At 35.7% G+C, this 12,500-nt stretch overlaps 1 protein-coding gene across 1 annotated transcript in view; it reads left to right on the forward strand.

Moving 5' to 3' along the window:
- hook2 (hook microtubule-tethering protein 2) overlaps window positions 1-12,500 on the forward strand; it is an 18,956-nt gene that overhangs the window by 169 nt on the left and 6,287 nt on the right. The window contains exons 2-14 of the mRNA XM_079617512.1: window positions 1,166-1,248; window positions 1,597-1,669; window positions 1,753-1,803; window positions 2,719-2,851; window positions 5,011-5,078; window positions 6,696-6,758; window positions 6,841-6,912; window positions 7,005-7,168; window positions 8,204-8,344; window positions 9,034-9,235; window positions 10,894-11,004; window positions 11,097-11,178; window positions 11,717-11,783. Of these exons, the coding sequence (XP_079473638.1) occupies window positions 1,166-1,248; window positions 1,597-1,669; window positions 1,753-1,803; window positions 2,719-2,851; window positions 5,011-5,078; window positions 6,696-6,758; window positions 6,841-6,912; window positions 7,005-7,168; window positions 8,204-8,344; window positions 9,034-9,235; window positions 10,894-11,004; window positions 11,097-11,178; window positions 11,717-11,783 (1,310 nt within the window). The remainder of the gene's footprint in view (window positions 1-1,165; window positions 1,249-1,596; window positions 1,670-1,752; window positions 1,804-2,718; window positions 2,852-5,010; window positions 5,079-6,695; window positions 6,759-6,840; window positions 6,913-7,004; window positions 7,169-8,203; window positions 8,345-9,033; window positions 9,236-10,893; window positions 11,005-11,096; window positions 11,179-11,716; window positions 11,784-12,500) is intronic.

The raw sequence follows: 12,500 nt of genomic DNA on the forward strand, positions 1-12,500 counted from the left end.
TGCTGTTGTATTTAGAGTGTGTTTCTCTGTATTAAATGAGAATTAAGTAGTTTGTTTGTGTGTTGCGCGCTAGCCTGTTAGTGTTAGCAGCAGGTGGAATCTTCTCAGACTTTATGAATTTTATTGTATGAATCGCTGTTTTCTGTGGATTAAGTTATACACTCGTAAAATCAGTCTGGCGGTTTTATTAGCGCTTTATACGGTGTGTGTTAAACTCATTATGTAACGTTAACTGATCAAAGGTCTTAAAATGAGTTTAGAGCAGATCATAATAGTTCAAAACAACTTGGACCTTTAATAACCTCCGATTTAATCAATATATCCTCGTCAAATGTAATTTCTTTCAGTCTTTTCATATATTTATCTGACCCAAATAACAGAGTCTTCACTGATAGTATTACTTTGAACTGTCCAGTAGATCATAAAGTAGACATTAACATTTCAGAAAAGTGATTGTTCTCCAGTTTTCCTGGGTTTTTCAAACATGTGATAAACCCTCATCTAAATATTTGTAATATGTAAAGACCCTATTTATACTGTGAAAGGTTCAAATAGATATGTACAAATACAATTTTATTTGGAAAAGATTCAGTTTACTTGCTATAGTGCTGTGCTTGTATTATTTATTTGTATATTTTAATAAATTTGTATCGTTTAATTCGTTTTTATTAAATTTTATTGTAATCATTCAATCAATTTTTATTATTTGTTTATTTGAATTTATTTTGATCTTATTTATATTATAGTACAGGTGTAACTCGAAAAATTCGAATATGGTGCAAAAGTTAATTTATTTCAGTAATTCAACTTAAAAGGTGAAACTAATATATTATATAGACTCATTACATGCAAAGTGAGATGAAAACCTTTTCACAATATTCTAATTTGGGGTTTTCATAAGCTGTAAGCCATAATCATAAAAACTATATCAAATAAATGCTTGAAATATCTCACTTTGCATGTAATGAGTCTATACAATATATTAGTTTCACCTTTTAAGTTGAATTACTGAAATAAATTAACTTTTGCACCATATTCGAATTTTTCGAGTTTCACCCTGTATATTTATTAAATGCATCTCAGACTCTAAACAGAAAGAAGTTTTAAACTCTGTCTAGTGTTTGTGTTCATGTCTACTTTCTGTGTGTGTGTGTGTGTGTTTCAGCTGCAGACGTTTCAGGTGCCGTCGTGTGCGAGCAAACATGAGCTGACCAGTGGAGTGGCCATCGCACATGTGCTTAACAAAATGTGAGTGTGTGTGTGTGTGTGTGTGTGTTCACGTATCACATGTGGGTGTGACTTTCTGCAAATATTTGTGATGGAACGTCAAATATTCCTCTGAAAGCTGATCTGACAGATGCGCTGGACGTCCGATACACACTGTTAATCCACCAACACACACATGCACATCTGACAATGTCAAATATGACAGCTGCTCATGTCTTCATGTTAAATGTATCATTTACTCTCATTCAAGAACACTATTGACCAAGTGTTTGGTCTAAAAACGAGATGAATCTTTCCTCATGCTGGTCTAAATCAGGATTGATACTAAAAAGTGTGTTTCTGATCGGTTTGTTTTTCTGTCCTGGTCAGAGACCCATCATGGTTTAATGAAACGTGGCTCAGCAGGATAAAAGAGGAGGGCGGCACAAACTGGAGGCTGAAGGTATTTTACTCTAGTTTTACTGTCTCTCTGCTCAGACAGTGTGTTCTTGTGTCTCAGTGAACGTGTGTGTGTGTGCTCGACAGGTCAGCAACCTCAAGAAGATTCTTCAGAGCATGATGGAGTATTATCATGACGTGAGTCTTTATGTGTGATTGAAGTCTGTGTTAAAGCATCTTTCATTTGAGGTTTTACACACTCACACAGACACACTCAAATGGACACACACATACACTCACAGTCGTACTCACACAGACACACAAATTCACACAGATACACATACACACTCACACAGACACACACAATTACACATACAAATACACATACTCACAGACACTCACACACACTCAAACAAATACACACTCACACAGACACAAATACATACAGACAGACAGTCACACTCACAGACACATAAACACACACATACACACTCATTCAAATACACACTCACACAGACACACAAATTCTCACACACACAGTCACACAGACACACACGTACAGTCACAATCACAGACACACTCTCACACAGGCACACAAATTCTCACACACAGTCACACAAATACAGACAGACAGACAGTCACACACACACACACACACACACACACACTCATTCAAATACACACTCACACAGACACACTCACACGTACAGTCACACTCACAGACACACACTCTCACACAGACACAAATTCTCACACAGACACACAAATTCTCACACACACAGTCACACAAATACACTTACCCTTACACACACTCACACAAATACTCACACACACACACACACACACACACACACACACACACACACACACACACACACACACACACAAATACACACACACACATATGGGTTTCCTCTGTACGTTTTCACAGTGTGTTCAATTCAACCTCTAATATAATAGAGGTATATTAGATATAATATAATATAGATATAATAATTAGATATAATTATTAAATATAATAACCTCTAACCTCTATTACCTCTGTTACCTCAACCTCTATTAAATAAACTGTTATTAGCTAGTAACGTGTGTATGCTTGTGTGTGTGTGTCAGGTGTTGAGTCAGCAGGTGTCTGAAGAGCACGTCCCGGACGTGTGTCTGATCGGGGAGATGGGGGACGTGACTGAACTGGGCCGTTTGCTGCAGCTGGTTCTGGGCTGCGCTGTCAGCTGCGATCACAAACAAGGTACACACCCAAACACTCACACAGTCATGTGACCACCAGTCATGTGACCTTCACAGAGAAAATAGAACAAAAACTGAGAGGGGATTTAAGCAACACCCCCACTGACCGCGTGAATGGAGGCTCAGAGACAGACGAGCACAATGGGACATCATTAGATGAGGGAATGCTGGGAAGAGCCAGAGGGATGAAGTTCCCATAGTGTGTGCAGGGTTCCCACACGGTGCTTGAAGTTTTTTTATTTGAGGCTGAGAAAACCCTTGAAAACGGCCATATTTACGATGAGGTACTTAAAAAGTTCTTGACTTATTTAAATACAATACATATGAAATTTCATTTAAAAAAAACACAAATACAATCTTTTCACGCATAATTAACACTGCAGCCCGTCTGATAAACAAGTACGCCAACATTATAATTATTGAACACTAATAGCCATTATAAATATAACATAGTATTTGTATTTATTAAATGCGTTTGTTAGTTGTATTTTTCATACCTAATATCTGTAATAAAAATTAATCTTAAAGCTATTGTTTGATAAGTGCGATCTCTGATTGTAGTTCTTAATAACCAAAAAAGTAGTGCTTGTAAAGTCCTTGAATTTCTTGTTACAGAATATGTTCAAAACCACATGTGTTTACACGTGTTATCAACATCCGGTTATGAAACAGTGTGTAGTCCGATTGAGCTATTTTAAAGTCATATTTAGAAACCAATGCTAAAGGTCAAAGGTGTCGTTTAGATAGATATTGACCAATATTTTTTTTTTTTTATCAATTATTTACATGTTTATGTGCCCGATAACCGATATACAGAACCAATATTTATTTATTGTTTTATTAACAGCACATTAACTAAACAAACTTTTTAAACACGGTCATTTCTGCAATTTCACTCCCTCCTTACATGCAAAACAAAACACACTTCCACATCAATAAATGGTCAAAAGAATAAAAAATATATATAGTGCACTGTCACTAAAGTGTTTATTTTTATTTTTTATAAAATCTTTGACAAGGTAAACAAACAGTGAATGAATATAGCATGTAAAAGTCATTCTAACAAATTTAAAAAAGCATGACACATTCTGAATAATAATAATAATAATAATAAAAAACATTACAATTGTAAAACTTTCACATTAAACCTCCAAAGTAATGTTGAAGCAACATAAAGACGGTGTATTTAATAGTAAACTGACCGCCCACGTATAGATGCGGTAAACTTCATAACCTGTAAGTTGCTGAAAACACATTTTTGGTAAGATGTTAATAATATAAGTAACGACACATGCAAATGTGTCTGATTATATATAAAGCCACATTATCAACTTTCGACAACACAGTGTTTAATTATAATTTTTTTTTTTTTTTCATTTCCTGAAAAGTAGCGTTTTTGAAGATGTGAAGTTTCCACTCGACAGTGACGATATATATGCATTATAATAAATGTATTACTGTAATACAATATTCAATTGAACTTGTTCGCAAACAACTGAATGGAAAGTAGACTTAGACCTAGTAGAACAAATATATCTATATTTAAATAATTTCTAGTGATGCACGACATATCGGTATCGGCCGATATATGTTCATTTTTAATGTTATCGCTATTGGTCGGATAAGAAAATTTGTCCGATACATTAAAGCTGATAAATAATGTTTAATCTCCTTCAGCTGAGACTCTTCAGATGCGCACTGTTCAACATGAGGGGTTTGAACTGCTTGAAATATGATTGGAATCACTTTAAAAACGGAAAATACAGTAAAGTGCAAAAATATTATGACATATAGGCTACATAAAATTATAATAAGAATGATGGCTTTAATTTGAGACTTTTGTTTTTGTAATCAGGCTCTCAAAAATGATCTAAAAATGTAGATTTATCGGCCAATATATCGGTTATCGGCTTTAAAATATAAAGAGTTATCTGCATCGGCCAAAATGCTCATATTGGTGCATCCCTAATAATTTCATATTTGAATATGATTCATGTCATTCTACCCCAGTGCAGTTGTTTATACTGATCCTTAGTATTTGATGTATATTTCCTGGTTGAATAATAATGCGTGTGTGTATTAATCTCAGAATGATTTGAACATGATGAAGCTGTAAAATAGCATTTATTAGTCTGACAGATGCTGTGGTTGTGTTCACAGAGCACATTCAGCAGATCATGACGCTGGAGGAATCAGTGCAGCACGTCGTGATGACGGCCATACAAGAGGTATTCACACCAAAACTGATAAAACAGGACTCGCCCCACTCAAAATAGCCACTGCTCGGTTATTCATTATTTTACTGATAATGCAGAAACATTTGAAAGCATTTAAAACCACAGAGAGTCTGAGGGAGTTTTTGCTAATGCTATCTCATGTCTGCTAGCTAGTAGCATTAAAACCAAAATTGGGTTTTCTGATGTGAAAATATGTCAGACACAAACCCAGACTGAACTATTTCTTAATTCATAATCATTTTGGATCATCAATTCTAATCATTCCCTTAAACGTAGACTGCTTTCAAATACACGTTTCCTTTTGAATCAAGTGTTTAATTGCTGTGATTGGTTGCTTTGATTTTACTCTCAGGACTCACTAATTCTTTGTCATTAAGTCTACGGAAATCTGTGTGGACATTTTTTTTATTTCTCTTTGCACAATTTGAGCCCTCATTCATGCCAAAGTTTTGTCCAGAAGTAAAAATTCCTGTTTTTATATATTTTTATATAAAAAATTTGTTTTTATAATTTTTAAATTAAAATATTATATCATATTATTAATATTATATTTATGTAATGTTATGTCTTATTGTAGTTGTATGAAATTATATAGCTAGAAGCCAATTAAATAATAATTATGATAAATCACGATTAATTTAGTTTATAACAATATAGAAATAGTTTTCATATTATATTATTAATATATTACATACACTTAATACTATAATTTAATTATGCACGGTTAGAATATAATGTATTATATTTGTATGAATATGGATATATTTAGCTAGAAGCCAATTAAGTAATAATTATTTATGATTAATTGTTTCATTGTTATTTATGATTAATTATAATTAATTTAATTCATGAAATAATATAAAAATAATATTGATATCATATTAATGTAATATTACATAAATGAAATACAATAATTGTATAATATTATTATATTTTATATCATGTGATATAGAAATATAATATTGTATTTGTATGAAATTATATAGCCAGAAGCCAATAAAAGTATTATGATAAATTGCTTTAACATAATATAGAAATAGTTTTCATAGCATATTATTAATATATAATATTATTACTATAATATTATTATTTATATAGTATTAAATATAATATAATAATGTATTTGTTTGAATATGGATCTAGCCAATGAAGTCAATGAAATTGTAATCATTTATGATTATGATAAATTTGATTTATAATATGATGTAGAATATTATGATGTATTTCAATTAATTTAATTTATGATCTAATATAGAAAGAGTATTTTAGCATTTACATTATTAATGTAATACTATAATTTTTATAAATATATGATATAGAAATAAAAAAAAATATTTGTATGAATTGATATACCCAGAAGCCAATTAATAAATAATTATTTCTAATTAATGTCTAATATAATGCAGAAAGGTGCGTTCAGTGTTTCATTCTTGCTTCCTCTATAACTTCCTCCCTCAGGCTGGTTTTCCTCATTCCACAGTGATGATGAATACAGTCTCTTCATTGATCTCTGTGAAAACATGTGTATATCTAAAGAGCAACAGGCTGACCATGTGACCGTTGAGTGTGACTCAATCTAATAGAGACGTTACTGTGTGTGTCTTTCAGCTGCTCACCAAAGAGCCTGTGCAGGCAGCAACTCCAGAGTCGTTCGGGGACTTCGACAGTCAGGTGTGTGTGGTGTTAGGGATTGAACAGGCTCGTGTTTTCCCTCATTATCTCACTCTCCTCTGGCTGTTTCCCTGTTCCACAGTCCAGGAAGTATTATTTTCTGAGTGAAGAGACCGACGACACGTCCCAGCGCTGCCGAGAGCTCCAGCAACAGGTGACCCGAACTAAACGCTGATAAATGTGTTCAAGAAACCGTCTCTGAGGTAAAAGCTGAGATGTGTGTGTGTGTGTGTGTGTGTGTTTCAGCTGTCGGTTCTGGCGGAGGAGAAGTCCTCTCTGCAGCTGGAGGTCCAGTCTCTGCGGGAGCGTCTGACCCACTGCGAGCCGTCTGACGTCTCCTCCACCATCACCAACAAGAAGCTTCTGCTCCTGCAGAGTCAGATGGAGCAGCTGCAGGAGGAGAACTACAGGTGTGAGGCCCCTCGCGCAGCTCCACCACGGGGCTCAGCAGCTCCACCACAGGGCTCACTTCACACTGATCCTACACATCTGACTCAGAGTTACGGTCTGAACTACGAGAAGCGTACAAAACATAACTTTTCATGTGAAAATACCAATTTCAAGTTTTAAATGATTCGATTGTGATAAGATAAGTCATGTAGACAAATAACATATTAATAATTAATTATTGTCATTGTTGTTTTTTATTATTTATAATATTAATGATTTGTTCGTGCTAGATTAGTCATGTAGACAAATAACTTGTCATTAATCATAATTAATTATAATTATTGTTTCCATTTTTTATTTATATAATTTTTGTGCTAGATTAGTCATGTAGACAAAAACATTTGTTACACAAAATGTCATTAATCAATTATTATTCCTTATTATTAATATTGTTTTGGTAGTAATCATTGATTGATCATATTAATTATATAATATTTATATAATCATAGTTTATATTAATTATTTATTGTAAATCATAAATAATTTATTGATCTGCTTTGTTACAGTGCTGTGTAACAAAATAGGCAATTTTGAACATTGTGTGAGTGTGAACATTAAATTAATTCATAGCGCCTTATCACCACTAAAACGGACCGGAATGAGATCTCAGTCCACTTTCAAATCCAGATCCAGTGTGAATGCAAACACTGCCGGGTCCTTTTCTTTCAGCCTTGATATCATATAAGCATCAGCGATATGTGATGTTAAATGTTAAAACACGTGATGCATTCATACTAACATTTTATTTTCTCTTCCATTTCTATATATATATATATATATATATATATATATAAATTTATTTTGTACATATACTTCGTTAGACTAAACTGGGAAGGGTCACAGCACTTACATATTTTTTTTCCTATTGTTAGTTTGACTGCTTCTATTGCTCTCCTCATTTTTAAGTCGCTTTGGAATAAAGCGTCTGCTAAATGATTAAATTTAAGTGTAAAACTTCATTATTCATCATAATTATTGGTTGTGTGTGTGTTCAGGCTGGAGAGCGGTCGAGATGACCAGCGTGTGCGAGCAGATGTTCTGCAGCGGGAGGTGACGGATCTGCAGCTGAGGACCGAGGAGCTCACCAGCCTCGCTCAGGAGGCCCAGTCCCTCAAAGACGAGATGGACATCCTCAGGTCAGAGCCGGAGACATGAAGGGCCCTATTTTAATGATCTAAGCACACGGTCTAAAGCAAGTGCACTTAGGTCCGAATCCACTTTTGCTAGTTTAACGACGAGAAAAATGGTCTAAAAGGGTTGTCCCTATCCTCTTGATGAGTAATGGGTGTGCTTTGGGCGACCGTTCAGAGTCTCATCTCCCATTCCCTTTAAAAGCCAGTTGCGCTCGCGCCATGGCGGATTCGCTATTTACATTGAGGAATTTGCTAATGGAAAAACTGAACGCTTCTCTAGCGATGAAACTGCTCTGCTTGTGCGCGAGGTTAAAGCACGCAGAGCATCTGCGAGACAAAATGCATTATTAACGCGCTCTTGAAATACCCCAAAAATATTGCGCATTGACTAGAGTAGGTTTCAGTTGGCCAATGGCTCAGTCTATTCCAGTCTATTGCCTCAAAATAGCAAAGCGCCATCAATGTGCCTGAACACACCTCGTTTTCAGACCAGCTGATGCCCATGAGCAAATGCACTTGCTATTTAAACGACGTGGCGCAGGACGTAAAAATGATAACTGCGTCGGGCTGAAACTAGCAAAACACACTCGCGTCACGCCTGACGCTGCATTGCGCCGTGTGTATGCCCCGAGATCCTAACGTGTGAAACGCATTCTTCCTTCAGTCGTTGATCGCTCGTGTTTGTGCTTCAGGCACTCGTCTGACCGCGTGAGCCGCCTGGAGGCGATGGTGGACACGTACAAGCGCAAGCTGGAGGATCTGGGGGATCTGCGGCGACAGGTGCGCCTGCTGGAGGAGAGGAACCACGTGTACATGCAGCGCACCTGCGAGCTGGAGGAGGAGCAGCGCAGGGCCAACACCATCCGCTCGCAGCTCGACTCCTACAAGAGACAGGTGAGGAGGACATGAGGACCGGTGGGAGCTTTCACATGGACCGATTATTCCATCGATTAATCAAGTGATCGGATAAAACAATTGTGGGAATAAAAATATAACTAAGTGATCAACAGCCTTTAAAAAAGTGCAACAGAAGTGAATCGATCAAAACTAGCTTTAGCTGGACAATAACTTTATTCTAAGCCTGCTGTAAAGCCAAAACAATCTCTGTTACTGTAATCTCCTATAATCACTGTAAAACAATATATTGAAACAATATATATTGTTAAAAGCGCTATATAAATGGTGACTTGACTTAAAATGACTTAAAATACAAATATATAATAACAAGCAATAATAATTGGTTCAAATAAAGTTTTGAAGTAATCAAATGGATTTTATCAAACAACACTTTTAAAATACCGCATGTAAAAAACTAATATAATCATATAACTTGTGTACATTACGTAATACGTTATTATAACGAATGCCGGCAGAGGGCGCTAATAGATTGATTGTTGTTGTTACACTACTGTAGCATGGTCAAATCCTTGTTTAATATTGGCCAAACATTTAATTTAATTTTTACAAATTAATTTGTAATATGTTGTACCTTCTTCTGTATGATAGAAATGCAACAGCCGCTGTAATTTCTTGAACAAGAACATGTGCGCATCGAAACATCCAAACTCGAGGGTTTAAACTTATTTTAAAATCACGACAATTGGCATTTAGAAACATTTATGTATTCTCCTGTGTTGGCATAGATCTACAAATGAGTTGCATTATGAATCTTGGGAAATGGCGCAGCTGAACGTTATAGGGGTGGAGCGGATCGCAGTGATTCGTACGGATCAGCCGCCCCACGGTTCGGCACGCATGTGATTCGCAGATTAACTGCTAAATTTACCCATTATAGAGTGAAAGTTTATAAATTGGATGTGTTTTGTCTTGCCAATTTACACATTCAAACAATTTTAATGGCGGAAGATGAGCCGAGAATCGGGTCTCGCAGACACACACACCCGAAGCGTGTGCAGAGAGAGAGAGAGAGAGAGAGACGTGTGTCAGACAGCGCTCGAACACAGAATTGATTCATCTTTCGCGCTTCCTTGCTCTTGAACGGACACATAAAACACAAAATTATGTCAAAATACCCGTCTAAATGCCCGTGTCAGTGGTCAGTTTTTTTGGACCATGCAGTCGGTCTTAAAGTGACAGCACACTGCTAATATATATATACTGTTGTCTGTGTCATTAATATTAATAAAACAACAAAATACAGCTTTAACAAAGATGAAAATATTTAAATTCTACAGTGAACAAATAGTGTTATTTTACATTTAGGCTTAATTATTAATTTCTGTACCTGAATACTACAGTTCAGACTTTGTAACTTTGTTATTTAGTAGCCTATTCATCTCTGCTTGTAATTTGTGTATTTGTTCTTATTTTTATTACTGACTGTTCACTTGTTTTAAATAATGTGTGAACTTTATCAGTTAGGCTAGAAGTTTTTGATTTAGTAGCTATAAAAAATTGAAGTGAGCTTTAAGTAATAAATGAAAAGCAAGGCACTCTACTCTAATGGAGGAATCCTGGACACGGGCTGCTGTGTACTAGAGTTCAGGAAACAGCTGGACACATGAATGAATGATGGGTGTTTCCTTCGCCAGGCTCACGAGATGAGCGCTAAACACTCGACCGAGGCCATGAAAGCAGAGAAGTGGCAGTTTGAGTACAAGAACCTCAACGACAAATATGAGACCCTTCTGAAGGAGAGAGAGGTACAGAACTGATCGCTCGCATCTAATGAGATTCACTCTGTGTGATAGTGAAAATGACTCTTACACTAGCGCTGTGTGTGTGTGTGATGCAGAAGCTGATATCAGAGCGAGACACGCTGAGAGACACGGCTGACGAGCTGAGATGTGCTCAAGTGCAGCAGAAGTGTTTAACAGGTCTCACACACACACTCACTCACTCTTACACACTCACTCACTCACTCACTCACTCACTCACTCACACACACACGCACTCACTCACTCACTCACTCACTCACACACACACGCACTCTCTCTCACACACACACACTCACTCACTCACTCACTCTCATTCTCATTCACTCACTCACTCACTCACTCACTCACTCACTCACTCACTCACTCACTCACACACACACGCACTCTCTCTCACACACACACACTCACTCACTCACTCACTCTCATTCTCATTCACTCACATACACGCGCAAGCACACATGCACTCACTCACTCACACACACACACACTCACTCATTCTCATTCACTCACACACACACGCAAGCACACACGCACTCACACTCTCTCTCTCTCTCTCACTCACTCACTCACTCATTCTCATTCACTCACATACACACCACCATAACCTCATTAACCTGACAGCATGTACCAGCAGAAGCCCCGCCCCTTCTCTTACTCTGTCATCCAATCAGCTCTGTCCCTGAATGTGTGTGTGTAGATTCTCTGAGTGGAGATTCGGGAGCATTTGGCAGCTTGGCATCAGAAATCATGCCAACAGAGTTCAGGTGAGCGCTAGCCACTGTTAACATTAGAAATAGTCACGCTGCTAAATAGTACTTTATTTTTTTTTAATTCTAAATATTTAAATAGAAAATTTCATATTAATAATTTATATTTTAAGTGTATAAAATATTATTACCTATATATTCTCAGTTATTAAGGTACCATTATAGTTTTTTTTATAATTGATTTTTATATTTTTTATTTTCATTTTAGTTTGTTTCAAATTTTTGTGTAGTTTTTATTAATTTATTTATTGTTTTAGTTATTATACTACATCAAACTAAAGGACAATGAGGAATGTTGCTTTGGCAACTAAAAATCAAATAATAAGTGTGAAAAATACATTTTTTTATATATATTTCATTTAAAGTTTATTGTCGTAGTTGACTATAATAACTGGAATAACTGTTGAATTTTAATTGTTATATTTTTTAGCAAAATTATTTGGTTAAAAACTACGATTATAATTCCATTATATAAATATGAGGGTTTTCACATTTGTAAAAAATTAAATTGAAAGGAATTTTTAGTTTCAGTTTTCAGCTAAATTAAACTTTCATCGGTTTAATCACTAATGTTTAGTCTAAAAGTTTATTTTTGGGATCCAGATTTTGTACCAGACAAATACTACTGTGATGTATGTATAATGAATTAAGTTGATTAGTTATGAATGATTTTTATAAATTAAGTTTTCACCCGACTGAACATGTTCGATCAGT

The sequence above is a fragment of the Phoxinus phoxinus genome (assembly GCF_949152265.1).
Source record: "Phoxinus phoxinus genome assembly, chromosome: 1".
NCBI lineage: Eukaryota > Metazoa > Chordata > Actinopteri > Cypriniformes > Leuciscidae > Phoxinus > Phoxinus phoxinus.